Source organism: Mustela putorius, unplaced genomic scaffold (assembly GCF_011764305.1).
Source record: "Mustela putorius furo isolate JIRA1106 unplaced genomic scaffold, ASM1176430v1.1 tig00003983_pilon_pilon_pilon, whole genome shotgun sequence".
NCBI lineage: Eukaryota > Metazoa > Chordata > Mammalia > Carnivora > Mustelidae > Mustela > Mustela putorius.
The window spans coordinates 10,142,924-10,169,496 of record NW_025422123.1 but is presented as its reverse complement, the minus strand read 5'-3'; the positions used below and the strand labels follow the sequence as shown (position 1 = coordinate 10,169,496).

General features: G+C 54.7%; 2 protein-coding genes across 9 annotated transcripts; one reads left to right on the top strand and one right to left on the bottom strand.

Moving 5' to 3' along the window:
• The first annotated feature begins 1,503 nt into the window (after nt 1-1,503).
• DLK2 (delta like non-canonical Notch ligand 2) lies at nt 1,504-6,489 on the top strand. 4 transcript variants are annotated; one of them, XM_004739834.3, is made up of 6 exons: nt 1,504-1,735; nt 2,670-2,800; nt 3,071-3,134; nt 4,123-4,253; nt 4,707-4,851; nt 5,569-6,489. In XM_004739834.3, the coding sequence occupies exons 2-6, from the start codon at nt 2,725-2,727 to the stop codon at nt 6,302-6,304; spliced, it is 1,152 nt and encodes a 383-aa protein (XP_004739891.1). In that variant the 5' UTR covers nt 1,504-1,735; nt 2,670-2,724; the 3' UTR covers nt 6,305-6,489. The 4 variants fall into 4 exon arrangements, with proteins under 4 accessions (XP_004739891.1, XP_004739890.1, XP_004739892.1 ...); XM_004739833.3 differs by having other exon boundaries at nt 1,504-1,750; XM_004739835.3 differs by lacking the exon at nt 1,504-1,735 and adding an exon at nt 1,793-2,161.
• On the bottom strand, nt 6,414-26,160 carry ABCC10 (ATP binding cassette subfamily C member 10). 5 transcript variants are annotated; one of them, XM_013061970.2, is made up of 22 exons: nt 26,020-26,160; nt 25,491-25,662; nt 22,074-23,292; nt 20,498-20,725; nt 19,181-19,337; nt 18,798-18,907; nt 17,435-17,514; nt 16,621-16,792; nt 15,371-15,469; nt 14,772-14,961; nt 13,960-14,037; nt 13,608-13,802; nt 13,025-13,178; nt 12,660-12,867; nt 10,572-10,915; nt 10,109-10,278; nt 9,457-9,617; nt 8,869-9,122; nt 7,760-7,905; nt 7,568-7,665; nt 7,219-7,331; nt 6,414-6,914 (listed from the first exon to the last, which is right to left on the bottom strand). In XM_013061970.2, exons 2-22 carry the CDS (start codon nt 25,649-25,651, stop codon nt 6,752-6,754), a joined length of 4,500 nt encoding a protein of 1,499 aa, XP_012917424.1. In that variant the 5' UTR covers nt 25,652-25,662; nt 26,020-26,160; the 3' UTR covers nt 6,414-6,751. The 5 variants fall into 5 exon arrangements, 3 of the variants coding, with proteins under 3 accessions (XP_012917424.1, XP_004739888.1, XP_012917428.1); XM_004739831.3 differs by having other exon boundaries at nt 12,660-12,849; XM_013061974.2 differs by lacking the exon at nt 26,020-26,160 and adding an exon at nt 25,901-25,995.
• Between the last annotated feature and the right edge of the window lie 413 nt (nt 26,161-26,573).

The following is a 26,573-nucleotide window of genomic DNA, read 5'->3' as shown; positions in this document are numbered from 1 at the left end:
AAGATTTTACTTATTTGAGAGAGAGAGAGAGTGCATGGGCAGTGAGGCAGAGGAAGAGGAACAAGCAGACTCCCTGCTCACATGAAGCCCCCAGGAACCTGACATCATGACCTGAGCACAAGGCAGACTGTTAACAAACTGAGCCACCCAGGTGCCCCTGAATTTCTTTTATAATAATAAAAAAAGTTGTATATATTTATTGTGAAAAGGGGGGAAATGTTGAAAACCTCGTTTCTGGCTATTTAGGTTGTTTCTGGTTTTTCTTTGTTCTTTCTTCCCTCCACACACACTTAAAGTATTCTTAGCTCTTTGGACATCTTCAGACTCAAAAGGTGATTTTTAGGAGTCATATCATGTTTATGTATCATAATCTATTTGGCCTACAGTAATTTTGGACAATATAGGTCAATTTGAAATTTTTCCACCAAAAAAAGTTTATAATTATAATAATAATAAACTTGAATGATTAGAGCTACAGCATAACTCAAATTCATAAAGCTCTTCAGAAAAGAGGTGATCAGAGTTTTGGGGAAGTTGGCTAGAGAGATGGGGTGGGTGTAGCTATTATGTCCAACAGAGGCTGCAAGAAAAATTAGTCTGCCCTTGCGTGTGTTGGTGATGTCTGTAGGCAGCTTTTCTGCACATGCTAGGGACCCCTCCTTTCAATGTTTTGAAATTAAAGATGGTGAACTCTTTTTCTTTTTAAGACTTTATTTATTTATTTGACAGACAGAGATCACAAGTAGGCAAAGAGGCAGGCGTGTTGAGGGGGTGGGGAAGCAGGCTTCCTGCTGAGCAGAGAGACTGATGTGAGGCTCTATTCCAGGACCCTGAGATCATGACCTGAGCCGAAGGCAGAGGCTTTAACCCACTGAGCCACCCAGGCGCCCCAAGATGGTGAACTCTTGATTGAAGGACCAGAATATGGGCAGTGGCATTCCTGCCCTCTGCCCTCTTGCCCTGCAAAAAAAATTGTTTCCTGCCCTTGTCTTGCACAGGTTATCTCTGAGCTATTAACCTGGAGGAGTAGTCCTCCCCCACTCCCCCCATATAATTCCCGCAGTCTGAGCTCTGGATCACATCACATTATTTATTTTAAAAAATAAAATAAAAATAAAAATCACATCCGTTCTTGATCTCAGGCAAATTGTCAGCTCCCCCTGAGAGGAGCTGACAATTAGCCCGAGATCAAGAACGGATGTGATCTGGGTACAGAAGTGGGAATTTGGGAGGCACTTCTACAGAGTCAGGGGTGTTCCCAGTCCAGGGACATTTCCCAGTAGTGGTCGCAGAAAGGAATGAGGTGGAAAAGACAGTCTTGTCGGAGGAAGGTTGGGGGCGGGGAGTAGGCGGTGCGCCAGGCTGATCTTTAGCTGGTATGGGTCGATCCTGGAAAGCTGTGGATGGCAAGGGAGAAAGAAGAGGAGGGCGTTGAGGAGGAGAGTAGCACACAGACGTAGCAGGTGATGTAGGATTTACAAACGGAGGAGGCGTGGGCTGGTGACAGGAGGCGGGCCTGGAGCCGCAAGGGTGCCCTGAGCGAGCATGGGATATAAAAGAAGCGTGATGGGAAGCTGACCGGCGAGAGCAGAAGTGGGGCACAGGATGAGGGGCGCGTGTCAGGATAGCAGGGATGCAAGATGGGAGAATAGCGGCTGTACACATTTGGCCGGCACTTGGCAGTCTGCTCCCTTTTAGATTCCCCTAATTTCCTCCTTTGGTTGAAGAAAGCGAGGTTCGGAGGGGTTAGGTGGGTGGGGGCCCCGGGGTGCCCGGGGTCGCTGGGCTGCGGGCGAACCCGTGAGTGTGGGGACAAGGTGTGAGCCGTGCGTTGTCGGGGGTGGGGGGTGGGCGTCGGACGCACGCGGGTTGGGGGCGGGCCGGCGGCAGCTCAGGGAGAAGGGGGAGGCGGGCTCCGCCGGCACACGCCGCCCCTGGCAGGCGGCCTGAGCGCGCGCGGGGAGCCGCTGCCGCCGCCGCTGCCGCCGCCGCTCGGGGTCGCTTTGAGACCCAGATTCCCGAGCGCTCCGCTCGCATGGCAGCCGCCTCGGCGCCCGTCCCCGCGGCCCTCTAGGGGCGGCCCCGCGCCCCGGTCCCTCGGCGAAGCCCGTCGGATCCGGCCCCGCTCTGCGTCCCGGGGCGCGCTGCCTCCCAGCCCGAGGTGAGGACAGCGAGGGCAGGGCGCGCGGGGCTGGGGGCGCTCTGGGGATTCCAGGCCCCTGGCCGCGGCCGAGCCGAGGCGACGGAGACGGGAAAGGAACGTGGGAGCATGTCCGGGTGGGGTGGGGTGGGGGGAGTCGAGATAGGAGGCGGAGACTGCTCGCTGCCGGGAACCGGCCCCCGCGTCCCCTTCGTGGCCAAGGCCGCCTCTCGGCGCTGTCCCCATTCCCGCGGAGTCCTCTGTGCGGACTGCGTTCCTAGTCCGGGTCCCTCTAGCGCCTGGACCTCGTTCGGCGCTGCCCATCCTTCGCCTCCTTCCCACAGACCCCGCTCCGGGGCTCCTGTTCCAGTACCCTCGCCTGCTCAGTCTTCCCCGCCTCCGCCCTCCCGCTGCCCCCACCTCCTTCTGTCCGGACGCCCCTCTTCCCCCTCGGCTCCTGTCACTCGGAACCGGAATCCGTGCCACCATCTCCGGGTCCGGCCGCCTCCCAGCCTGTGCCATCCCACAGGTGTCCGCACGTCCGGCCGTCCATCCGTCCGTCCCTCCTGGGGCCGGCGCTGACCATGCCCAGCGGCTGCCTCTGTCTACATCTCGTGTGCCTGTTGTGCATCCTGGGGGCACGCGTTCAGCCTGCCCGAGGTGAGCGTGCCCCCGGGCTCAGGTCGCGGCCCTGCCCGGCCGTCCTTCGCTAGCGCGTTGACCTCTGCCGGCCAGAGACGGCACTGCAGCCGCTCGACCCGCGGGGTTGACCAGACCCAAGCAGTCCCTTTGCAACCGGGTGAGTCTCTGTTCTGCCCTAGCCCAGAACGGAGCCCAGCCAATGATTGAGACCCCGCACCCTCTGAGCCCCGCGTCTCAGGGAGCCGAACCCTGGCCTGGGCTCACCCCTCCCGCATCAATCTCTTGCAGCGGATGACTGCAGCTCCCACTGTGACCTGGCCCACGGCTGCTGTGCGCCTGACGGCTCCTGCAGGTATCTCTCTTTGAGCACGTGCTCTCAAACCCTTTGCTCCCCATATCCCGCAGGTCCACACCCACAACCAGGTCAAGCCCCAGGGCAGAGTATCTAGAGTCTTAAGACCCTGCTGTTCACGCCCCCACCCCTTCATGGCCACAGGACAGACTGGCCACCTTTTCCTCAGCCCCCAGTTTCCCCCGGCTTTGCTTCTCTTTTGCTTCTTCTTGCTTATGCCTCCCCACTCCCAACTCCTTTGCTCTCCCAAGGCTGATTCAGGAATTCCAAAACGTTCCTCCTCAAGATACCAGGAGAAAGACCTGAAGCTTGAGAGAGTTTGGAGGTTGGGGCCAAGAGGAAAGGGGGAGATAAAAATATAAAGAGAACGGGTTTAGCTTGGGAAAGAAAGACTGCGGGAGGGTTGCTGGGGAGACGCACTCACAGAAGAGGATCTTTCTTGATGAATTTGAGTAATTGACTCACTGGGGTGGCGGTTGGGCAAATTCTGAAGCAGGAGAAAAAGTGTGTCTGGAAAGGAGCGGACCAGGCAATGTGCAGGAGGGGCTGGCTGTGTTAGAGACACTCTGAAATAGTTCAGTTCTTTGTCCTGGAATTAGGATGGGAAGAGGGTCCTTATGACCTTTCAAGGTCACTCTTTTTAAGCTGGTTCTGAGCACCTCAGTCATGCCAGAAATGGTACTGAGGTTATTTACAAATGTCAATTTCTTCATCAACTCAAACCAACCCAAATCAACCCACGCAGATGAGAGCACTGAGGCCCAGAAAGGTTAGACAGAGTGCAGATCCAGGCCTTGAATGCCAGTGTCTGATCGTCTGATAGCATGAGTATGTCCTATGACCTTGTACAATCCTATAGCTACCTGGGGTAGGCCTGCTTTCCTTTAGGGATTTCAGAAGTCCTGTTTTCTAGAAGCTCTGTTCTTGCCTCCTTCATTTCCTCCTATCGCCCTACCCAGAGCCCTGCCCCTGTGCTTCTCCTTATCAGGTGTGACCCAGGCTGGGAAGGGCTGCACTGTGAGCGCTGTGTGAGAATGCCTGGCTGCCAGCATGGTACCTGCCACCAGCCCTGGCAGTGCATCTGTCATCTGGGCTGGGCAGGCAAGTTCTGTGACAAAGGTAGGGGAGTAGAGAGGGTAACTGTTGGGCTGGGGACCCTGTGTGTCTTGGCAGAACGTCCATCCAAATTTATGGAGCACCTTTTGTGTCTGGCTTAAACCCTCAAACACATGTCATTTCATCATCATAGACTATACTGTTACCTAAATTGGTTCTCAACATAATCCTGTGAGGTAGGCCAGGCAGCTGCCAAAAACATACCCCTTTTGCAGATGAAGAAACTGAGATCTACAGATGAGATACAACTTGCCTGATAATGGGAGGCTGACTGCCAGTGCCAGGGCTCAGGGCCTCCTGACTGCAATTCAGTGTTATTGGTTCCCCCACTATAGCATTCATGCTCTGGGCGGGTCTATAGTGTGAGTTGTGCCCACGAACTGTGTGCAGGGTCTGGGCAGGTCTGGGAGCCAGGTGTGGGGAGCTCTCCCCAAGCCTTCCCGATCTCCTCTGCAGATGAGCACATCTGTACCACGCAGACCCCCTGTCAGAATGGAGGCCAATGTGTCTACGACGGGGGCGGCGAGTACCACTGTGTGTGCCCCCCAGGCTTCCATGGGCGTGACTGTGAGCGTAAGGCTGGACCCTGTGAGCAGGCAGGGTGAGTACTGGACTGTGGGTGGGTGGGAGGGAGGTTACGGGAAAAGCTGGTGGCAGAAGAGGGAGGAAGCAGGAGTGTAGAGAGGGTGGGGGTGAAGAACTAGGTCTGAGGGTTCGAAGTCCCACAGGGGAGCCCCTGACAACAAAACCCCAGCCTGCCAAGGTATCCCCAGTTCAGGGTTTCTCAACTTTTTGGGTACCATTTGAACCATTTCTCCAACAACAAAGATCTGTAGCAGCTGGAGATGTACTGCCTCAGTGTGTAACTGTGCTGGTTGGAAAGGTGGGTGTGGGGAGGCTAAGGACCTAGCTGGCATGTGGCTCCTAAAGATGTTCCCCACAGCAGCCTTCTGCCTCACTGTGAATGTGGCAACAAGGCTGGTAGGGCTGGACTTGTCCTCATTTCAGCCTCAGGCCTGAGAGCCTATGTGGAGAATAATAGCACACTTGCCTTTGAGCCTTGCCTTTGGGCGAGGCCCTGTGCTAACTGCTTGACTTGGATTATCTCATTTAACCCTCGCAATTTGGGAAGCCCGGAGACTATTCTTATTCTCATTTTTTAAAACGAGGTGTTCAAGGATCAGAGAGGGGGGCTCAAGGTGACACAGCCAGAAAGGGGGTAGAAAGGCGGCAGTAAGGCGGCAGTGGTCAAAGATGCTGATCTGGGTTACCCTGAAGGTGCGAGCTGGCCTCATTAACCTCTTTGCTCCCACTGCAGCTCCCCATGCCAGAACGGCGGACAGTGCCAGGATGACCAGGGCTTTGCTCTCAACTTCACCTGCCGCTGTTTGGCGGGCTTCGTGGGTGCCCGCTGTGAGGTCAATGTCGACGACTGTCTGATGCGGCCTTGTGCCAATGGTGCCACCTGCCTAGATGGCATAAACCGCTTCTCCTGCCTCTGCCCTGAGGGCTTTGCTGGACGATTCTGCACCATCAACCTGGATGACTGTGCCAGCCGTCCATGCCAGAGAGGAGCCCGCTGTCGGGACCGTGTCCATGACTTTGACTGTCTCTGCCCCAGTGGGTATGGTGGCAAGACTTGTGAGCTCATCTTATCCGTCCCAGATCCTGCCACCACCACGGACATCCCCCCGGGGCCCACCTACGCTGCAGTGATCCCTGCCACAGGGCCTGCCCCCCACAGCGTGGGGGCGGGTCTGCTGCGCATCTCAGTGAAGGAGGTAGTGCGGAGGCAAGAAGCAGGGCTAGGCCCATCTAGCCTGGCGGCCATGGTGGTATTTGGGGCCCTCACTGCTGCCCTGGTCTTGTCCACTATGATGCTGACCCTGAGAGCCTGGCGCCAGGGTCTCTGCCCCCCGGAACCCTGTTGCTACCCTGCCCCCCACTACGTCCCAGCGCGCCAGGACCAGGAATGTCAGGTTAGCATGCTGCCAGCAGGGCTCCCCCTGTCGCCTGACCTGCCCCCTGAGCCTAGAAAGACCACAGCACTGTGATGGAGGTGGGGGCTCTCGGCCCCCGCCTTCACCTCCTCAGTTCTCAGACTGCAGTAGGCCTTTTCTCGCCACCCCTCTCCTGGGGTATACACACGGAGGGACCTCAGCCTCACACTAGAAATATTATTTTTTTAATACATAGGATGTAAGATGGAAATTTTATCAAATAAAACTATGAAAGTGCACCTGCCTAGAGTCCCAGCTGTGAGAGGGCCAGAGCCGAGGCCTGGTTCTGAAGAAGCCTCAGGCCTCTGCCCCACCCCCAGCCCCTTCCCACCCCAAGAGAACATGGATTCCAAAGAAGAACCCAGGGTGCCTTCTTCCTTTCTGGGAAGTGAGGGAGAGGTAGAGCCACCAAGGAGACTGTAAACAAACAGCCAGCAACCCTGCACCTGGTCAGGAGTGGCTAACACAGAGGGGAGACTGTGTAGGACAGGGGGGTCAGGCTCAGGACCCTCCACGAGAGGAGCGGGATCCCTGCTGGCTGCTCTGTAGCAGCTGCTGGAACAGTGAGTGGGGCTGGCTGCGGAGGGCAGTGGGGGAGTCCAGCTCCACAACCCTCCCTGCTTGCAGCACCAGCACCCGGTCAGAGTTCAGGATCGTGTTGAGCCTGTGTGAGAGAAGGTGGTCAGTGCAGTGGATGGAGGACAAGGCCCTAAAGAAGAAAGCTGACCTGTTCTTCCCTCTTCTCCTCCCCCTGGACAACACAGGGCTGTCCCCCAGGCTTTAGCCCCTGGCTCTGTGCTAGGGGAAGACTGCAGATATACTTGGACCTGGACAATGAGGAGCTGAGATTCATCAGGGGGTTGGAATCCCTCGCACCCTGACCCCTGGGGGTCTCTGAAAGGAACGGAGGCTCTGGGTTCATGTCACTGTAGTCCCTAATTAGATTCTCCCTCTGGACACTTGCACACCTGTGGGCAATGGTCAGCACTGTCTTGTTGGCAAAACGTTTGCAGATGGTCTGCTGGAGCAGTTGGTCTGTCTTCTGGTCCACGCTTGCCGTGGCCTCATCGATACACAGGATCTGGAACGTGTGGAGAAGGTTGGGGAGGGGAGGGAGGAAGAGGGTTAGCCTTAACTCCTACCCAAGCACCAGTCCCCACCTCCTGGCCCAGCCCAGCCAGCCTACAACACCTCACCTCTAGCTCTGAAAGGAAAACTAACTTAGTCCCCTGAAACCTCTCCCTAATCCACTTCCTCATCCTGGCTGTCCCCGGCCTACTTCCTTGCCCTCTTGAATGTCTTTTCCTATTGCCTTACCTTGGCATCCGTGAGGAGAGCCCTGGCCAGACACAGTAGCTGCCTCTGCCCCAGGGATAAGCTCCGGCCCCCCTCGCCCAGCTCACCATCCAGACCACCTGCAAGGCACAGCAGCCTCAAGCCCACATCCCAGGACTCTCCCCGATCCCTCCCTGCTCCCTCCTCCACCCTGCAGTGTAACCTCGTACTCACCCAAGGACATAATCATGTCACTCAGGTGACACTGCTCCAGGGCCTGCCACAGAGCCCTGTCCTCATGTAGGCCCCGGGGGTCCAGGTTTTCCCGAACAGTCCCACTGAACAGAAAGGGTTCCTGGGGGATGACAGCCAGCTGGGATCTAGGGAGTAAGGAGGGGACAGGACATGGGGTCTACACGGAAGATGTGGCCACTTCTGTTCCTAGCACAGGTTTTTAGCTTTCCAGGAAAGCTTGAGGGTAAGATCTGAGCAGACCCTGCCCCCTGCTCCCCAGTTGGTCAGCCATGTACCTAGAACTGTGCCAGTGCTATAAGCAATATCAAAGACACCAAAGGCCTTGACTCTAAACTTAAAGAGCTTATATCTCACTGAGGTACAAAACACAGAGAACAGGAGTGGGCTAAACTGTAGGGGCCTGACTCCAGCAGCTGCTGGGGCAGCAGTGGCAAGGAATGACCAGAGCATGAAAGGGGAGGGGACACTTCATGGTCGGAGGCGGGCCTGGAATTGGGTCCTGAGGAACTATATGGTTGGGCTATAAGGTAAAGCCACCACAGGTAAGAAGAAAAGGCAGGAAGGGCAGGGCTGGGCCTTGGAATCAGAAATGGGCTTTAGGACAGAACTGCCCCATCTCATGCATGTCATGGGACTCAGCAAAAATGATACAGGATAAACCTAGAAGTGGGGGTAGGGAGACAGTTAGGCCCAGAAGGAGCCACCTGTGGCCAGGGACAACGGGCCCAGGTCCTGAGCTGTCCTAAGCACTGCCTGTCGAGCCTCAGGGCTGAGGGCATCAGTACGGGGGTGCTGCCCTTGGAAGGCTCTGGTTCAGGAGCCAGTGACTGGTGCTCTTGAGCAGAAGTATAAGGCAAAGCTGGAAAGGTAGGCCTGGGTCAGACTGTAACCTTGAGACTACAGCTATGAGTCTGGCCCCAGGCGCTAGTGGCTTGTTGTCCTCACCTGCTTGTCCTCCATCTTGCCCCGCCTTGGCCCCGGGCGCCCTGAGTTGATATAAAGCCTTCCTATATAGGCTTTATGGGGGGGAAGCTGGACCCTCTTCCAAGGGCCAGTAGTCTGGTTCCCCTCATCTCCCTCCCTCAGACCTGAGTTCAGTCAGCTCCAGCTGGCTGGTGTCCACACCGTCCAGCAGCACTCGCCCCGAACTGGGTTCCAGCAGCCGGAAGAGCACCAACAACAGGGAAGACTTGCCAGAGCCTGTGCGGCCCACGATGCCCAACTTCTCTCCAGGCTGTACGCGGAAGGTCACCCCATCTAAGGCATTTGGCAGTCCCGGCCGGTACACCAGCACCACATCCTGGAACTCCACACTCCCCTGGGTCAGCCAGCCGAGGCCCAGCTGGTGTGGTCCATGATGAGAGAGAGAGAGAGAGGGATACGGGTAAGGCGGAAGATGCAAGGATGGGGAAGGGTGATGGGGAATGGAAAAAAGGGGAGAATAATGAGAAAGGGTTGGCACAAGAGGAAAGGGCATGTGCCGCAGAGGTGAGGCCCTCTCAATAGATATGAAGACAAGGGACACCGTGCAGAGTGTGGGATCGCTTGGCGACATGAGAAGAGATAAGTTAGAAAAATAGTGAGAAGCAAAAGGACAGGAACTAGGGGAGGCAGGACAGTCAGGAGGGTCCCCTGGGGTTCTGGGGCCCAGGTGCAGGGTGGGAGTGCAGGCCTACCCGCGGCAGTTGGCCCTGGGGCTCTTGGGGCAGGTCGCAGGAGTATTCCTCCAGCCGCTCAACGCTCACCAGCATGGTTTCTGTCTGCGTGAAGCTGCTCACCAGGCCGGAGAGCAGACCCGTCAGGGACAGGGCGTAAGACAGTGACAGGCCCACCAATCCTAGTGGAGATGAGCACAGGCTGCTAGGGGATGTCTGGCCACCGGGATGCATGTGGGAGCAGGGATGGGGTGGAACAGGAGAATTCCAAGCTGTGGACCATGGGCATGTAAAGGAAGGCAGCAGAGAAGCAGAAAGATGCCTAGACCCCAATGGGGACCCCAGGAGGTGAGCCACAAGGAAGGGCCATGGGCCTGGAGAACCTTCCAGGGAAAGCTAGGGAAGATGGGCCAGGTAGAGTGCCGGGATGGGGTGGAGCAAGGAAGGGGTGAAGATCCAGAGACTTGTTTGAGTCCCAGACCCCCCATACATGGCAAGTCTCTCCCTGGGACTCAGTTTCCTCAACCCTAAAATGGGGGTGATGATCATCACAACCCATCCTCACAGGACCCCTGGGTGGGAGGTGCAATGCTGGGGGGATAGTGCAGGGAAATGTCAGGGGGCGGGGAGCCGACACGCTTCTGAGGTGAGCGTGAGGCCCCCGGGGTGTCACCTGGGTTGGCGAGGCCCCGCTGGTGCTGCACCAGGGCAATGGCTGCAATGGCACTGACCACTGCGGCCCCCATGAGCTGCAGTCGGATGTCCAGCCACTGCGTGGCGGCGCCCGCAGCGAACTGGCACCTCAGGTTCAGCTCCAGGAGCCTCTGGTTCTCCTCCTCAAACCTGGGAGGGGCCAGGAGAGGAATGAGGCCGCAGCATCGTTACATGGACCCACGCACGGACCCATGCAGGCCCCCTCCCGCAGACCTTGGCTTTCCTGGAGCTGAGGAAACAGCTGTGGGGGGACCACAGGGTACAGAGGGCCCGAGTTCTGCCGGCCTCCCCCATCCCGTCTTCTGTTTCCTTACCCTATGCCCAGGGCACTTGCAGGCCCCGCCCCGCCCCACCCTTCTCCGAGACCTGGGTCTGCCCTTCCTCTTAGGGTCCTTTTGTCCCCACCCCCAGACCTCACACACCTGCAGGTGGCCCCCGCGGCCCGGAGCACAGGGAGGCCGGCCAGGGTGTCGGCCAGGTGGGCATAGAGGGGCGACAGGGTGAGGCTGCTGAGGCGCCGCAGCTCCCGCGAGGAGGCCCTGTAGCGGCGCTGCACACGGTCGTAGAGGATGCTCAGCGGCGGCAGCAGCAGCAGCAGCCAGGGCAGCCCAGCACCCAGCACTGCCAGGAGGCCCAGCAGGCCAGCGGCGTTGGCCAGCAAGATGTTAAGCATGAAAGGCAGGCTGTCGTCGGCACAGGCCACATCCGATGAGAAGCGGTTGAGGATGCGGCCCGTGGGTGTGGAGTAGAAGAAGGTCACTGGCGCCTGCGAGAGGAGGTGCGGGTGGGCCAGGGCCGGGCCTGGGGATGGCCCTAGGGGGAGAAGCCCAAAGTAGAGACTCGGAAAGGAGGAAGGTGGCAGAGAGGGGTTGGGGGGAGGTGCTCCGAGGGAGGCTATCTGAGGGTGGCAGAGACGGAGATGCTGCCATCCCTTTGGCCTGTGGTGACCCCGAGTGGCCATGCTGGCCATTCCTCTACCTCCATGCTGAACAGGCCCTACTCCTCTTTCCAGGGCAGGAGGCCCGTCTCTCTCCAGAAGAAGGGGACTTGAGGCCAGTGAGTGAGGGTTAGTGAGAGGTCGGGGGGATCATCCCCATGGCCCGGAGACAAACAGCAGCCTGTTAGTGTGATCTTACGGCTTAGCATGCAGGCTTGGGACTCAGACTCCCCCTCAAATTCCAGTCCTGCCACTTACTGGATAGGACACCCCAGGCAGGGAGCTTCATCTCTTAAAGGCCCCTGTTCCTCATCTCAAAAACAGGGATAACACAACGGTGGCTCCCAGGGCTGTTGGCAGGATTGAAAGCCACATAGACAACATAGGTGCTTAGCACAGTCTGCCTGGCATAGAGTTCAGGGCTCAGCAGCTGCCAGCTGTTTAGACTGCTACTGGGAGCGCCCATCTCAAAGACAGCATGTCCCTTTCCTCACCTTCTCCAGCTCCCAGCTCTCTGCCTATACTTTGGGAACAATCCTCTTAGGGCAGGGGACTTGGGCAAAAAACTTTTGGAAGCACCTCTTAATGCCAATGTATAAGAAATGAATTCCTTCACAGGCTGAAGAGGCCCTGGTCCTGGAGGAGAGGCAGAATGGTGGGCGGCTGCTCCCTGACAGGCAACAGGAAGGTGCCCAGCCTGGGTATCCACAGAACTAGCATTCCCCAGGTCACTCTCAGACCCTCAGTTTTCTTATCTGTAAAATGGGGATAACAGTACCTACCTCAAGGGGTTATCATGAGACCCTGATAAGATAATGGATAAGAGGGGCCTCTGGCTGGCTCAGTCGTTAGACTGATCTCTTGATCTTAGGGTTGTGAGTTTGAGTACCACACTGGGTGTAGAGATTGCTTAAAAAGTAAAAATTTTTTTTAAAAAAGGATAATGGACAAGAAAAGGCTTTATAATAATAATAATGACATCATTAATAATAATTGCTAATGAGTATTTAGTATGTGCCTGGCACTATCCTAAGCACTTTCCAGGACCTAATTAATTTAATCCTCATAATATTGTAAGAAATGGAATGCCATTTATAAAAACACTGGCACACAAAACAGGCGTTTTACAACACAACACAACACAACACAACACAACACAACACGATACATACTCAACATACTTAGAATGGTTGCCTATAAGGAAAGGAGGGAAAATAGGGTACGTAGATAGAAGGGAATGGATAAATAAATAAAATGAAAAGGGATCTTGAATGATCTAATGGATGTCCCGTGTCCCATGAATAAGAGGTGAGTAATTCAGGCCTCTGCACTTGACATCCAAACAGAAGTGACTCTGAGCAAGTGTCTCTTCTCCCCATTTTACAGAAGAGAAAGCTACAGGCCAAAGGAGCTGGGTGTGAACCCAGGCAGCTGCTCTTCTCTCGGCCTCTCCAGGTCTCCAGTTGCCAAGTGCTGCACCTGCCTGTGAGGGCTGTCTTGTCCTGAGGACTAGGAGGTAGGATGGGGTCCCCGCTGGAGCTCCCCCATGCCATCCCCACAACCATCCTCTCACCAGCAGGACCCGATGCAGCAGGCGGCGATGCAGGGTGGCGGCTGCTTGGAGGGTGCCTGCTGCGAAGAGCACTGCCCGGAGGAGGGTACAGAGGGAGTTGATACCAGCGATGGTCGCATAGATGGTGAGGTAGAAACGGACATCTGAGGAGCTGTTGGGGGCGGCTTTCGGCAGTGGGAACACTGAAGTGCTGGGGGGTGAGGAGGGGCTGTGGATAACCAAAAGCAGGGCCATCGGGGGTCCCCTCCCCCACACCAGCTCTCCCCACTAGAAGACATACCCCTGGAATACCTGTCCCCCACTTCTCAATCCCTGCCTGGCAACCCCTCTGAGAACACCAGGCCTGCTCTAGCCCAGCCACTCACTAGAGGCTTCCGGGGGAGAAGAGGAGAAGCTGGGAAGAGAGGAGCCCTGTGGATCCTGGGCTGGTGGGGCCTGAAGCCTCCTGGGAGCTATTCTTGTCAGCCTTCAGCTGGGAGATCCAGTGGGAGAGCCACCAGTCAGCAGCGTTCCTTGTGGCTGGGTGGGGATGGGGAGGGAAAAACTGTGAGAGAGACTACTCATCCCTTTGTTCCATCCAAACACCCCCTTAATCTGCCCTGGACTCTGGCTTCCAGTCTTCTTCACCTGCCCCGGCCCTCCCTACTCGGTCATTCTCCCATGTCTTCCCATGCCCCTAGTGTATACTTCTTTCTGGGCCCATCACTCTTTAACTTTGAGGGGTACATGATCTGGAATCTGTAGAGTGGGAGCTAGCTGTGGGAGCTGATCGCAAGATGGCCAAAGAGGACACCCCTGGGACTCTCTCAGAAGGGGGGGCCTGCCTCTTGTCCCAGCTGCTGCCCATGCCTGGGGAGGCTCAGGGCTCTGTAGCCATTAGTACAAGGTGGTGGCTGTGATGGGGGCCTAGGGCTGCGGTGGGATGAGGGGCTCTGGGGTTCATCCTACCTTGCATGAGGAGCAATGAGAGGAGGATGGCTAGGGCCAGGCCCCGGCCCATGGCCCTCCAGTATGCTCGGTACACCTGCAAGGCCACGGCGCCCTCCTTCTTGCTTTCCTCCTGTAGCAGGCGACCACATGCGTTCTCTTCCCCTTCCAGACCCTCCTTTGTTTTCTCCAAGTTCCCAACTGACTGCCCTGTGGCTATGAGGAGAGGAGGAGAGGGGCAGAGTGTGGATTAAGTGTGTGGGATGACAGTTAAACCTCAGCGTTTCAGATGGGCTGGGGAGCTTTGGGGACAATGTATCCTTCCAATGTGGTGGAGGAAAGGGCAAGCACTTTCCTCAGCCCTGAGCCATACCTGAGTCAGCCTCTTGTCCATCCTCAGCCCAGGTTTTGGGGACAGCCTGGACCAATGGCAAGATCTCAGAGGGAGGTCCTGGAAGGGAGCAGGGAGATCACTGCAGGGGCTGTCCTGGGGATACACTATATAGTCTGCCTCTCTCGGTGAGTGTGCCAATCCACCTTCCATTTTCTTTGGACCCCTTCCCTGACCCTCCCTAGCAGGACCCTGCTCTGGGCCTCCAGACTCTGAGCAGGAGCCTTATGCCCATCTCTCCATGCCTGCAGTCCAAACAGCTCAGATGGAACATATTCACCCCTATAAGGAGAGTCATGGCCACCCAGGAGCACTCTGTCCAGAGTCCCCTCTCCTTACTGCAGAGCTTTCTTCTCAGGCCTCACATTTCTAATGCTCTGCTGGAGCCTCACTTCCTTCTGTTTCTTTCCCCAAACTCGCAGACAATCATGTCCCTCTGGATAATAATCCATCAGAAGTGGGCTTCTTGTTTATTTTTGTTTGTATTTTTAATAAAAAGGCTGTTCAAAACCTGACTGCTGTCTCTTCTTTAAGGACATCAGTGTTCCCACAGTCCGTCACACAGCCCAAGTCCCAGATCCCCTGGCATTTCACCAGTGTGCTCCTTTCTCTCCTCTCTGTGGCCCCTCACCTGCTCCGCGAAGGGAGGATAGGGTCTCCCGTGAGATAGAAGAATGCCAGGGCCCAGGCCACACATGGAGGGGGTGGCAGAGTCTACATCTGACAGTTCATGTGTCCCTCTTCCCCTTTTACATCTGGGCAGAGCCCCTCCCCTGTCTGGCAGCCCACGTTACCAGCCCGGACAAGGCGCCCGGCCTCCAGCAGCAGCACCACGTCGGCCTTCTCCAGGTACTCAATCCGGTGGGTGCAGAGCAGCCTGGTGGTGTGGCTCAGCACTCCCAGGATGCATCTGTGCAGCAGGTGGTTGGCCACGTCTGCATCCACAGCGGCCAGAGGGTCATCGAGGAGATAGAGCTCCTTTTCCTAGGAAGAGGTGGGGCACCACGGGCACCAAGTCCCACGTCCGCTGGTCAGAACCCAGACCTCTCCTAGGACACCATCTTGAGGCAGAGGAGATAGCTGAGAGGGACTCTGGGGGCTACCTCTAGAGTATTAGGGAAGCAAATGAGACTTAAAGGTGAACTTCCCTCTAGTCAAGCAAGACCAGGGCTCCAGCTTTGCTGGGTCCCAGCATTTCAAGTCATATTTTATTTTTGAAAGGGTCTTTAATTCTGCTTTCAGTCTGCAAAAGGGAGATGGGATGGCCAAGGGACCAATACTTCATGACTGTGAAGAGGTGGTGGGGGGGAGGAGAAAGAAACCAGATGCTGATGAAAATATCCCCATTCCCCCACTCACTCCAAGGCTGCAGACTCTCCCATTTTTAACTTACCTGGTAGACAGCACGAGCAAGGGCAATCCGGGCCCGCTGTCCCCCGCTGAGGGTCACACCCCTCTCCCCGACCTCTGTCTGGTCACCAGCAGGCAGGATCTGGTAGGACAGGGCCCCCAGCATTGGCCAAAGGACTCCTCAATACCTTCTGCTTTCTCCCTTGGCAGGGATGAGGTGGAGGGGTTCAAGAGATCGAGGGAGCTTGAGGAGAGTGGACTTGAATTTGGGGTAAGCAAGCCACAGGGGATCATCTGTAATTCCGACCATCTGATTGCCATGATGACCTTACGAAGCTGATATGATTTCTCTTTCACATATGAGACCAGAGTTCCAAGGGGCTACCTTGATCCCGGTTGTTCCACAGCTAGTAAGCTAGGAGGATGTAAATCAAGATTCTTCACCACCCTGTCACACTCACTGCCCTGCCTTTCTAAAGGCTGGGATGAGGATGGGAAAATCCAATGTGAAAGCTGTCATAGTTCTTTACACAAGGAGTGTACCCCAAGCCTTCGTGTGGCCTCAGGAATGGTCTCCTTCGCTCAGGGGGACCCATGCCAGTGGAAGCACCTCTGGTCTACCAGATAGTGAGTTCCCCTGAGGGAAAATCTCGGTAATTCACCTCTTTTCTTAATGCCTAGAGCCATTCCCAGTACCCGACAGGCATTTGAGAAATGCTTGCTGTAGAAACAAATGATACATGGGCACAGGGTACCCCCTAGTCAAAGTAAAGGTCCTCTTTTCCAGGGAAGTCCCCCATTTACTTGAACAGGGCAGTGGTGGGGACAGTCCTGCAGGGGACATGGGGATTGAGTGGGGAAGCCATAGGTGAGGTCTGGAATCTCATCCTCCTAAATTTAGTACTCTGGTTGCGGGGGATCTAATGGACTTGCTGAGAACAACCTTGACTCTCTGAAGCCTCCCCAGTGGGAGGTAGGAGAAAGCCTCTTGAATCAGAACCACTGGCCCAACCTACACAGGGCTAAATCCTATGAGGGGACCCTAGTCTAGAGGCCTTGGAGTTCCCTTAGCTGCTGTGTGGAACACCCCATCACTGCCATCCCTCTGGGTCCTCTTCAGAAGGGGGAACCACATGCTGGACACTCTGGGAGGGCTGAACCTGACAACAGCCAGTCTTAGGTTGACGGTGCACGAGTAGAGGCAACCGCTTCCCAGAGAAGTGAGTCTCTGACTTGAGGTGTCGGGGACACGGAGAAGCAGGCAGCCAGAAGGTCTCAGGGCCCGGCACTCACACGGAGGTCATCACCGAGGGCGCAGGCTTCAAGCACTTCCTTGTACAGCTGGGCATCAAATGTCTTCCCAAAGAGAATGTTGTCTCGGATGGTGGCAAACTGGATCCAGGGTTCCTGGGTGGCCAGGCCAAAGCCTTTGGACAGCCCCCACACTGCCACCCGCCCACTCAGCCTGTGGAGAGCCAGGCCGGCAGCATTGGGGGGAGGGCAGCTCCTGACTGGTCCCTCCATAACCAGCCCCCCACTTCCCAGAAGCCTCTCCAGACTGTCTTCTATGTCAGGTCCCCCTTCATGTCACCTGGGTCTCTGGATTGGCAGCCCCTGGGGTTGAGAGGCCCTAACGAGACTGCGGGCTCATTCTGGACGAGGAAGGGAAGAAATTGCTCTTTGGCTACAGCCAAGCGGCTGTCAGATCTGGATGTGCTCAGAAGCTCAGAGGAGAGTATGGTCACCACCTTGCACTCACTCATCCTCGCTATAAAGTAAGAAGGCCCTCCTTCATTCCTCTGCTCCTCCCTGGATCCCTCCCTGTGTAACTACATTTTTCGAAAAAGGAGATTTTGCGGGATGTTTCCATTTATTTCTTTACTATTATAGCACTCACAGAACTCTGGTGTGAGGATTATGAAAATTCAGTCTTAACTGCCTTCCCCTTTCCAGACTGAAAACTCTCCCAAGACAGGGACAAGGTCTTGTTCATCTCTAACCCTTGGCATCCCTGGATCCTAAAAAGGCGTCCACCACATGGCAGGGGATAGGCAAGTGTTTGCTGAAGGTCAAAGTGGAGGACAGGGGGGCCCTAGAGGTTACTCACCTGTGGAGCTCCCCAGCAATGGCGGCCAGCAGCGAGCTCTTCCCACAGCCCACCTTCCCCACGATGCCCACCAAGGCACCCTGCAAGGAAGCCAGACAGTAAGCATCAGGTCTCCCTCCTGAGGCCCTGGGCTGCCAACCCTTTCACAGAAGCTTCTCTCTAGGCCCCAGTTAGTCTGTAAGGAAAGAATTCTCCAGCCCACAGGCTGGGCTGTATCTCACTCAGTGACACCATGCAGGACCGAGAGAAGTACAGTGCTTTTCTAGAAACAGGTGGGGTTCTCAGAAGCTCTGACTGTGATGTCCCCAGTCTGTCAGCCAGGACTGACCCATCTCGGAGGGGGCACCAGAGCAAGCTGAGACCCTCTCCTGGGAATTCTCCCTCTCTCTGGCGGTAGCGTGTGTGTGGGAAGGCTCTCTGCAGTCTCTGTTTCTGCCCGGTGAAGAGCGCGTCCACCAAAAGAGAAGCATGAGGCAGACACAGAGGAAAGCAGACAGAAGGAGAGCTCTACGAGTCGAGTCCCGGTTCTGGGCTGCTGCTGAGATCCAGCTGCACACCTGCCTTTGGATTCTGCAATTCATCTCTATAGCCTTCTTATAAATTCTTGTTTGCTTAAGCTAGCTTCAGTGGGTTTCTATGACTTCGATCCAAAAAAGCCACAACTGACAACATTAGTAAAATTCCTTTGAAAAATTCCAGCCTTGTCTTGCCTGAACGAAGAAGAAAAACAAAATATACAGCCCATGCCAGAAATGTGAGCCAAATGTGGTAGAGACTGGAGAACGCTGGGTTGAGCTGTGGGGCAAAGGGTTGGACAGGGGTCAGGGGAGAAAGAAAACTCCGGCCTGGGGTAATCGGGAGTCCCTGTCCTGCCAGGAATATTCTTTCAAGTGCTTCTTTGTCGTATGCGGTGGCGGTGGCGTGAGTCACAGGGTGTGATCCCTTTCTAGCAGGCTAAACAGAGGATTAGCGACCCCATTTGCAAAATCCTTCTCAGAAGAGGCTGCTGGGCCTTTCCCCTGGTCCCCAGGCTGAGGCAGATGCTGAATAAGCTCTGGGGTCTGTTCTGAACTTTCTGGCCTCAGGACAATGGAGAGCCATAATTGTTGGCTGGGATGAGGTGGATATATAGCTGTCTAAAGACTGGGGAGAGAGCAAACAACTCTGACAGCACTGTGCTGAGTGGGATGAGGTCCAGAGAGGAGTGTAGAACTTGCTCACCAGAGCCCCTCCAGTCTTCCCCTTGGTACCTTCTTGAGATGCAGGCCATCTAGCTATGATGGGCTCCAGGCGTGTTTACCTGTCACTGAGTCTGCCATTCCCATTCACCTGGGGACTCCCTAATGTGGTCTAACCAACAAACCTTCTTCACTTCAAGGTGACTGATGAAGGTTTCCTGGCTGCTTCCAGCTGGGTCCCAGGAGAACAGGGCTTCTTGCAGCTCCAACACTGTAGATGGCTCTGTGGGGGGATCTGAAGAGGGAAAAAACCACTTAACATGGGTTTCTAAGGCACAATCTCGCTACTAGGGGAAGGTTAACCAGGAGTGTGTTGTTGTCTTGCCTGTCCTGTATCTACCAGCCCAGGGCTAATTCAGCCTTCATCCTGGTCTGAGGACTCTCCCCCACATGCTCTGCCTGGATTCTGCTGCCTCTGGCTCTTCTTGCCAGCACCTGTGTACAGCTCCCTTGGGGCTACAGTCCCCTCCTCACCCTGCACCGGGCTCTCCCTCTAGCTTCCCATTACCTGGGCTATAGTAGGCTTGGGGGTTGTGGCTGGGAAGGTCAAGGAAACGTTGGATCCGGTCCAAGGACACTTTGGCCTCCAGGAGGCCATTAATCACCCAGGGGAAGTTGTTGAGGGGAAGAATGAGCATGCGCACCAGTGCCAAGGCCGTGAACACCTAAGTAGGGCAGAAGTGGGATGAAGCATCACCTGAAGCTCAGAAGTCATCTGAAGGCCTGCGGGTGAAGGCCTAGGGGCAGGGGCTTGGAGGGAAGAATTACCCCAAAGATACAGATGTAGTGAAAAGAAGGGCCATAGGTACCCCAATGTTTATAGCAGCAATGGCCACGGTCACCAAACTGTGGAAAGAACCAAGATGCCCTTCAACGGACGAATGGATAAGGAAGATGTGGTCCACGTACACTATAGAGTATTATGCCTCCATCAGAAAGGATGAATACCCAAATTTTGTAGCAACATGGACGGGACTGGAAGAGATTATGCTGAGTGAAATAAGTCAAGCCGAGAGAGTCAGTTATCATATGGTTTCACTTATTTGTGGAGCATAACAAATAGCATGGAGGACATGGGGTGTTAGAGAGGAGAAGGGAGTTGAGGGAAATTGGAAGGGGAGGTGAACCATGAGAGACTGTGGAATCTGAAAAACAATCTGAGGGTTTTGAAGGGGTGGGGATGGGAGGTTGAGGGAACCAGGTGGTGGGTATTAGAGAGGGCACAGATTGCATGGAGCACTGGGTGTGGTGCAAAAACAATGAATACTGTTACTCTGAAAAAAATAAATTAATTAAAAACAAAAACAAAACAAAACAAGAATAGGGCAGCAGCAGAACTTAGGGGTTGGCAGGAAACTCCTTGGTTAGTGATGGCAAAGGTAGCCGCTTCAGACCCTAGAAATTCTAGATGTTCTTCCAGAGATCCGGGTTCCCGCTCAACCAGCACACAGTCCTGGAGCATTCTGGGACTTTGTAAGTACAAACATCGTCTGGCTCTGGCTAGAGCTGGCACTGGAACATGGATTTTTTTTTCCCCCAAAGGTCATCAAAATGAGGATATGGGGACCTAACATGGAGCTAACATGGGGCTAAAGCTGAAGAGGAAGGGAGGGGAAAAAAAGAATTCCTTCTTTTGGGTTGTATATCCAAGGCCCCAGAAGTTTCAGAGAACTCCCCCTGGGTTGGGAAAGGTTGAGGCAGCCAGAGATCCTCCTTCCCAGCAGCCCCAAGAGCCTGAGGCCACTTCATGACTCCACTGCGGTCTCCTTGCTGCTGCTTCTCCCCACACTTTCCTACAGCCCTCCCCTCCTCCCCTGGCCCTCACCTTGGTGGCTGTGAGCTGGTGCCCCAGGAGGACATAGGTGATGAAGATGACGATGGAGATGACAACTGGCAGGGCGGCCCACAGGTACACACAGGCTGCATCCAGGTATTTGATGACCCAGAGTCGCCCCAGTTCGCGAGCTCGGCACGCCTCTACTCGGGCCCCCAGCGCCTGCTCCCACCCGAAGAACTTGACGACCCGAATGCCACTCAGCAGCTCTGTTATGAGCTAGGGATGGAGACAAGAGGGCAGTGTGAAGTGGAGACCCTGCTACTGTGTGTCCATTCTCCTCTGTACGGGAGCTCCTGGTAGAGGAAGCCAAGGACCCTGAGCTCCCAGATATTCTGTACTTTCCTAGCCCCTCCCTTCTTCATCTCAGCCCTTTCTGGAAATCCTGCCCTCAAATCCCTTTCAGTCCTGAGTTTCTTCTCCTTCCAGTCTTTTACTTCTCCTCCACATGTCTCCAGAGCGGGAACCAAGTCAGAGCTGGAATCCCCCTACCTTCCTAGGGGAGGAAGTGGTAGAAAGTACAGGAGGGTTACCACACCAGGGTAAAAGCACCCCTTCCATGAGATGAGGGACTAAGAACTCTTTCCCAAAGCCAGAAGCAGAGGGCTTTGGGAGCTAGTCGCCAGTCTGGCCCATGGCTTGGGTGGGACAGGAATTCTTCCTGTAGGAACATACAGGTGTAGGAAGCCCAACCACAGCCCAGGGTCAGACAGGCTGATGAGTCCAGCATGATGGGCAAGGGCTAGAGAAACTTCCTGGATCCCCACATTCACACATGCCCAGCCCGGAAGCCAGGGAAGTACTGGAAGCCTAGTCTGTAGCTATCATGGGTAGGGGAAAAGGGCCTGGACTTTAACCAACTCTGAGGGACCGCCTCCCTGTTAGCACTCTGAGTTATTCCCACAAGAGGCTGACAACTATGCTGTATGGACTGCCAGGCCTGCCATCTCCCAGTCACTGCAGAACCCAGACTGATTCAGCCAGACCCTCAACACCTAGAGCTGGCCCAGGCAGAAGACTGATCTACTCCCTTCCTCACAGCCCACCCCTCGGAGGTAGCCGGGGTTCTCTGAGGCCTCTCCACATGTGGCTATGAGATGGGCTCTGCCCTAGATGAAGAGATAGAAGACTGAGGTCCAGACACTGATACTAAAAGCCCATTTGGTCCAAGACAGGCTAATTCCTACCTCTCAGGGCTACTGCTTAGGGCTGTATGAGCTACTGCTACAGTATTACTAACAAGCCATGCATATTTAGTGCTTATTTTGTGACTGGGCCCATACCCAGAGTTACCTCATACCATCCTCACGACAACTCTATAAAGCAAACTATTGTTATGGTCATTAGCCAGATGAGGAAACAGAGGCCCAAAGAGGTTAAGACACTTATCTGAGTTAATTAAACTAGTAAGTGGAAGAGCTGGGATATGAACCCATGTCGTTCTCCAGTGTGAGCTCTTAACTCCTAGAACACACTCACACCCTTAGGCACTGGGCGTGGGAGGACCTGGGGACCAGGATGCTAGGTGGGGCCTCTGGATTGCTGAGGAATTCTAAGCAGCCCTTACCTTAACCCGTGCATCCTTATGCTGTAGCATCTCCTGGTTGCTGGCCATGATGCGGGTGGCAATCACTTTGTTGACAGGGACCAACAGCAGTGCCAGGATCAGACCACCCACGAAGGCCACACCCACCTGCTGGTGAAGCAGGTAGAGGGTGATGGCCAGCTGCAGGGGCAGGCCCCATGCTTCATGGAAGCTTCCAGCAAAGTTGAGCAGCCGCTCAGAGTCGGTGCCCAGTAGGTTCAGGGCTTCCCCGGCAGGAGGGCGTCTGGGCCCCAGCTGTAAAGTCTTTCGGTACAGAATAGTCAGCACAGCCCCCCGTGCCTGAAGCGTCACCTTCCGTACCTCATACCCATACTGATTCTGTAGCACAGCACCCAGTACGGCCCCACCAGCTAGCCCCAGGGCATACAGCAGTCCATTGCTTAGTGGCTCTTGCCCCTCCTCCAGGAAGCCCACCAGGAAGGAGAGCAGCAAGGGCCCTGAGAACCCCAGCATGGTCCCCACAAGCTTCAGTAGTCCCAGTGCTAGGTAGCGCTGGCCAAAGGCCTTATACAGGGCCCTCCACAGCCGGGCCCCTTCCTGCCAGTGTGCCTGGAAGGCACTAGCCAGGTAGATTGGGCGCAGCCTGTGTGGGAGGCGGCAAGTGTCCTGGGGCTGCCGGAGTTCCCCACGGGCACCTCGGGCCAGCAAGGGTGTCAGCCAGGCATAGGAAAAGCGTGATAGCCAACTCTCCCCATCTTCAGTTACCTCAGGCTCCTCTCCCTGAGACAGGAGGGGTTCCTGGGCCCAGGGATCCCGTGACTGCCCCGGGATGGCCCAGCCTAGTCCATAGGCCAAGAGCGCAGCCAGCTGCAGAATGAGAAGGCATAGGCGGGAGAGGGGTCCTGGGAGAAGCGGGGGCAGAAGCGTGCCTCGCTGGCAATGCCATAGCAGGGTAAGCACTAGGGCTGGGGCCGGCAGAAAGGCAGCCAGAGCGAAGGTCAATGGTCCCCGGAAGAGGCCATGAGGGGAATGAGCCAACGCCCACAAGGCCAGGCAGTGGCTGATCCAGGCCACCGCTGCCACACCCCCTGCCAGCACTTCTAGCCCTATGGGCCCTGGGCCTGCCCCGGGTGGCAAAGTGACTGGAAGGAGGTCTAGCAATGGAAGGACGGAGAGCAGGAGGGAGGCTGTGAGTCGGAGGCGCCAGCCGGGACTGCAGTGCGGGAGGTAATCTGGATTCCTAGGGACAAGGGGGCAAAAGAAAAGAAGGCACCTAATGGCTGACTGAAGGCCAGACACACCTCTAATAACTTACTTACCTAGAGCTAATCTGCTCCTTTCCCTGCCTTTTATACCTTATTTCTGTCCCATTTTACCCTGAAATGCAGGGCTTTTCCTCCAGGAAATCTTCCTGGCACAACCGAAATCTGTTTTCCAATCTACCCGTACCATTTCTGATCATTCTTTTGCCATAGAAACTAACAATTTTTAGTAAGGATGTATGGAATGTGAAGACTAATAAGAAAAAAAAAATCTAAATTGTCATACAGATAACAACCAAGAAATGAGAATTCATTTTCATAAAAGTATAGACCTAAGATAACCCTTAGGGGTGCCTGGGTTGATCAGTCATTAAGTGTCTGCCTTCGGCTCAGGTAATGATCCCAGGGGCCTGGGATCAAGCCCTGCATCAGGCTCCCTGCTCCGTGGGAAGCCTGCTTCTCCTTCTCCCACTCCCCTGCTTGTGTTCCGTCTCTCGCTGTCATTCGCTCTGTCAAATAAATAATTAAAATCTTAAAAAAAAAAACCCTTAAATTCACCCGAGGCACTATTAGATGAATAAAAACTTCACATATATAAGGCTTCTACACTCTAATACAATAGCCTAAATTTTATGAAGCTTCAGAATATTCTACTCTCCACCGTTTGTAGAAAATGGTATAGATCATACTTGTGACTCCATTTGCTGAACAAAAACTTCTCTTTAGTTTTGTCTCTACCTTCTTGGCATGCCAAAAACATTTTTAGTCAACAAAAGGGTGATCTGTCTATGTTAAAAAATCAAGTACAGGGTAAGACACCTGCAGCAGTGAATATTAGAATGCCTTGAAGGTTTAGATGAGAAGACTAAATCTATTGTTTCCTTTGTTGGCAGGGCTGGGTTACTGAAAAAGTTTAATCCTAGATTAGAATGCTTTGGCTTTCCTCTAAAAAGTCCAGTTAATCACAGCAATATGGAGCAGTTTATAATGGAATAAAAGTCAACCTTTAAGAATCCTATTTCTTAAGATGTGGGGACAAAACACTGGGCCCTTGGAGGCCCCAAGTTGGCCATCAACCAGTCTTATGCCCCGGGGTAAGGTTTCCTTCCCTCTCACATTTCATTTCCCTCATCACCACGGTGAGCACTGAGGAATCTGGGTCCAAAGGCCTCTCAGGTCCTTTCTTGTCTGAGATTCTGGACCTCTCTAATCCTTTCAGCAATGTACAAAAGGTCTGATAAGTGAAGTGCAAAAACTGTAATTTCTATTGATTATATGATGGTCTTTCTTGCCTGCTCCTTAGACTGTGAGTGCCTGGAAGCACTGTGTCTATTTTTAACAGATACTCCTCTGAGCAGGCTTTAGATGTCTATGCTAACTGATTAATCCTCTCTAGACTTCTGCCTCATTCTATGCAAAAGACAAATCAGGATTCCCCTTAGACCAAGCAGATCCCAAGCTTCTCCTCAAGGAAGGGATTCATCAGCCCGGATTCATCTTGGATAAGGACACATTCCATCTACCAGACTAGGGACTTCAAAAGGCAAAGACTAGATGTCTTTCCTGCCTTGTCAGTAGCCAGAGTGAGAGTAACTTCAGACATATCCAGCCATACAGAAAATAGATACAAAGTCAAGGTGAGTTTGATACTTGCACCTTAGAGCCACAAACCCAGGAAAATTAAGGTTTTGAATTTGCTCTTCTTTTCTACTCACTGCTTCCTCTTTCTCTTAGTCTAGGGAACACGGAATTTTCATGGATGGAAGTGGTGAGGAACTAGTCCTACAACTACAACACAAGCTATCCTTTTTGGCTAAAAACATCGTTCACCCAGTTTTGCCTCCAATCATGACAGTTGTGCTTGGGCATCTGAAAATCTACAGCTGTGATGCTTTCTACCAGGCATGCAGCCTTTAAAAATGTACCTGGCACTGCGCTATACGTTTTAACGCATTATCTGATTTAAACCTCCCAACAACCCTATAAGGCTCAGAAAAGATAGGTAACTTGACCCAAAACAGCCACATTTCTGCAAGGTGCTAAGGCGCATATTTTATTCTATTTTTGCCCCACTCCACAGACCTCACTATTTTGGCTACACTACCGCGGAGATGTGGGTTTCGGCTGAGGTCTGCAGGTACACATGGACAGATGTCTTGCACCTGCTTCTACCCACCTCGGAGTGCCCCAGTGGCAGGCACTGAGCACGGCGAGGAGCATATGGGGCAGGGCGCTGAGCACCAGTTGGGTGAAGCAGTGGCCCGTGGTGTCCCCCTCCCACACCGGCAGCGGCTGCGACACACTCGTCTCGCACAGTTGGGCCAGGAACCGTTCCATGGAGGCTTCACCTGCGAGGAAAGCCGAGGGTGGAGGGAAGAAAGGGTCCTCCCAGAGAGGGAGGAATCCGTGTTCCCAATGGCGAGGTCCAGGATGGGAGACGGCACCCAGTGGGGCGGAGTGGGGACGCTGACCAGGAAGCCGTGCTGGTGTCAGTCGGCCCTGACAGCCGGGTCTCCCCGCCTCCAACCCGGCCCCCGAACCCGGACCTCCCCGCCTAGGGCCAGACCCCGCCCATGGTCGCATTACCGCATAGGGAAGTTTGGCTCCTCGGAGCTGGCCGATTTCTGGACCGGTCACCTAACCTGCCTCGGCCCCCCCCCCCCAACCCCTTGTGTCTCCGCCCCCAGAGATCCGGAACGTCTAACCTGAAGGAGCTGCTTGCCACCGGATCCCAAGATCCCGAGCACTAGTGAATTCAAAAGAGCCTGCTGCTGGGTTAGGGTGCCAGCCTGGCTCGCCGGGCACCCCTATAGGCGGAATGACCTCTCAGTCACGGTTCGCCCCGCCCATTCGCCGGGCTTCTGAGCGCGTGCGCACTTCTCTGCTGTGCCCGCGGTCTCTTTGAGCCGGCGTGCGGCTGCAGTCACTTCGTAGTGCTTCAGCGGCTTTATGCTGCCTTATTTGCATAGGAACTGATGTCATCTCTAGTGCAAAGTCATTTATACACGCTCAGGTAGAGTACGCGCTCCCATCTGTCTACTGTTTACTAGCAGGCACATGCATTACACTTACTCTCAAAGCTCACCGAACTGGGGGGCGCCTAGGTGGCTCAGTGTGTTAAAGCCTCTGCCTTCCGCTGGGGTCATGATCCAAGACTCCTGGGATCGAGCTCTGCTTGGTGGGGAGCCTGCTTTCCCCTCTCTCTCTCTCTCTGCCTACTTGTGATCTCTGTCTGTCAAATTAAAAAAAAAAAAAAAAA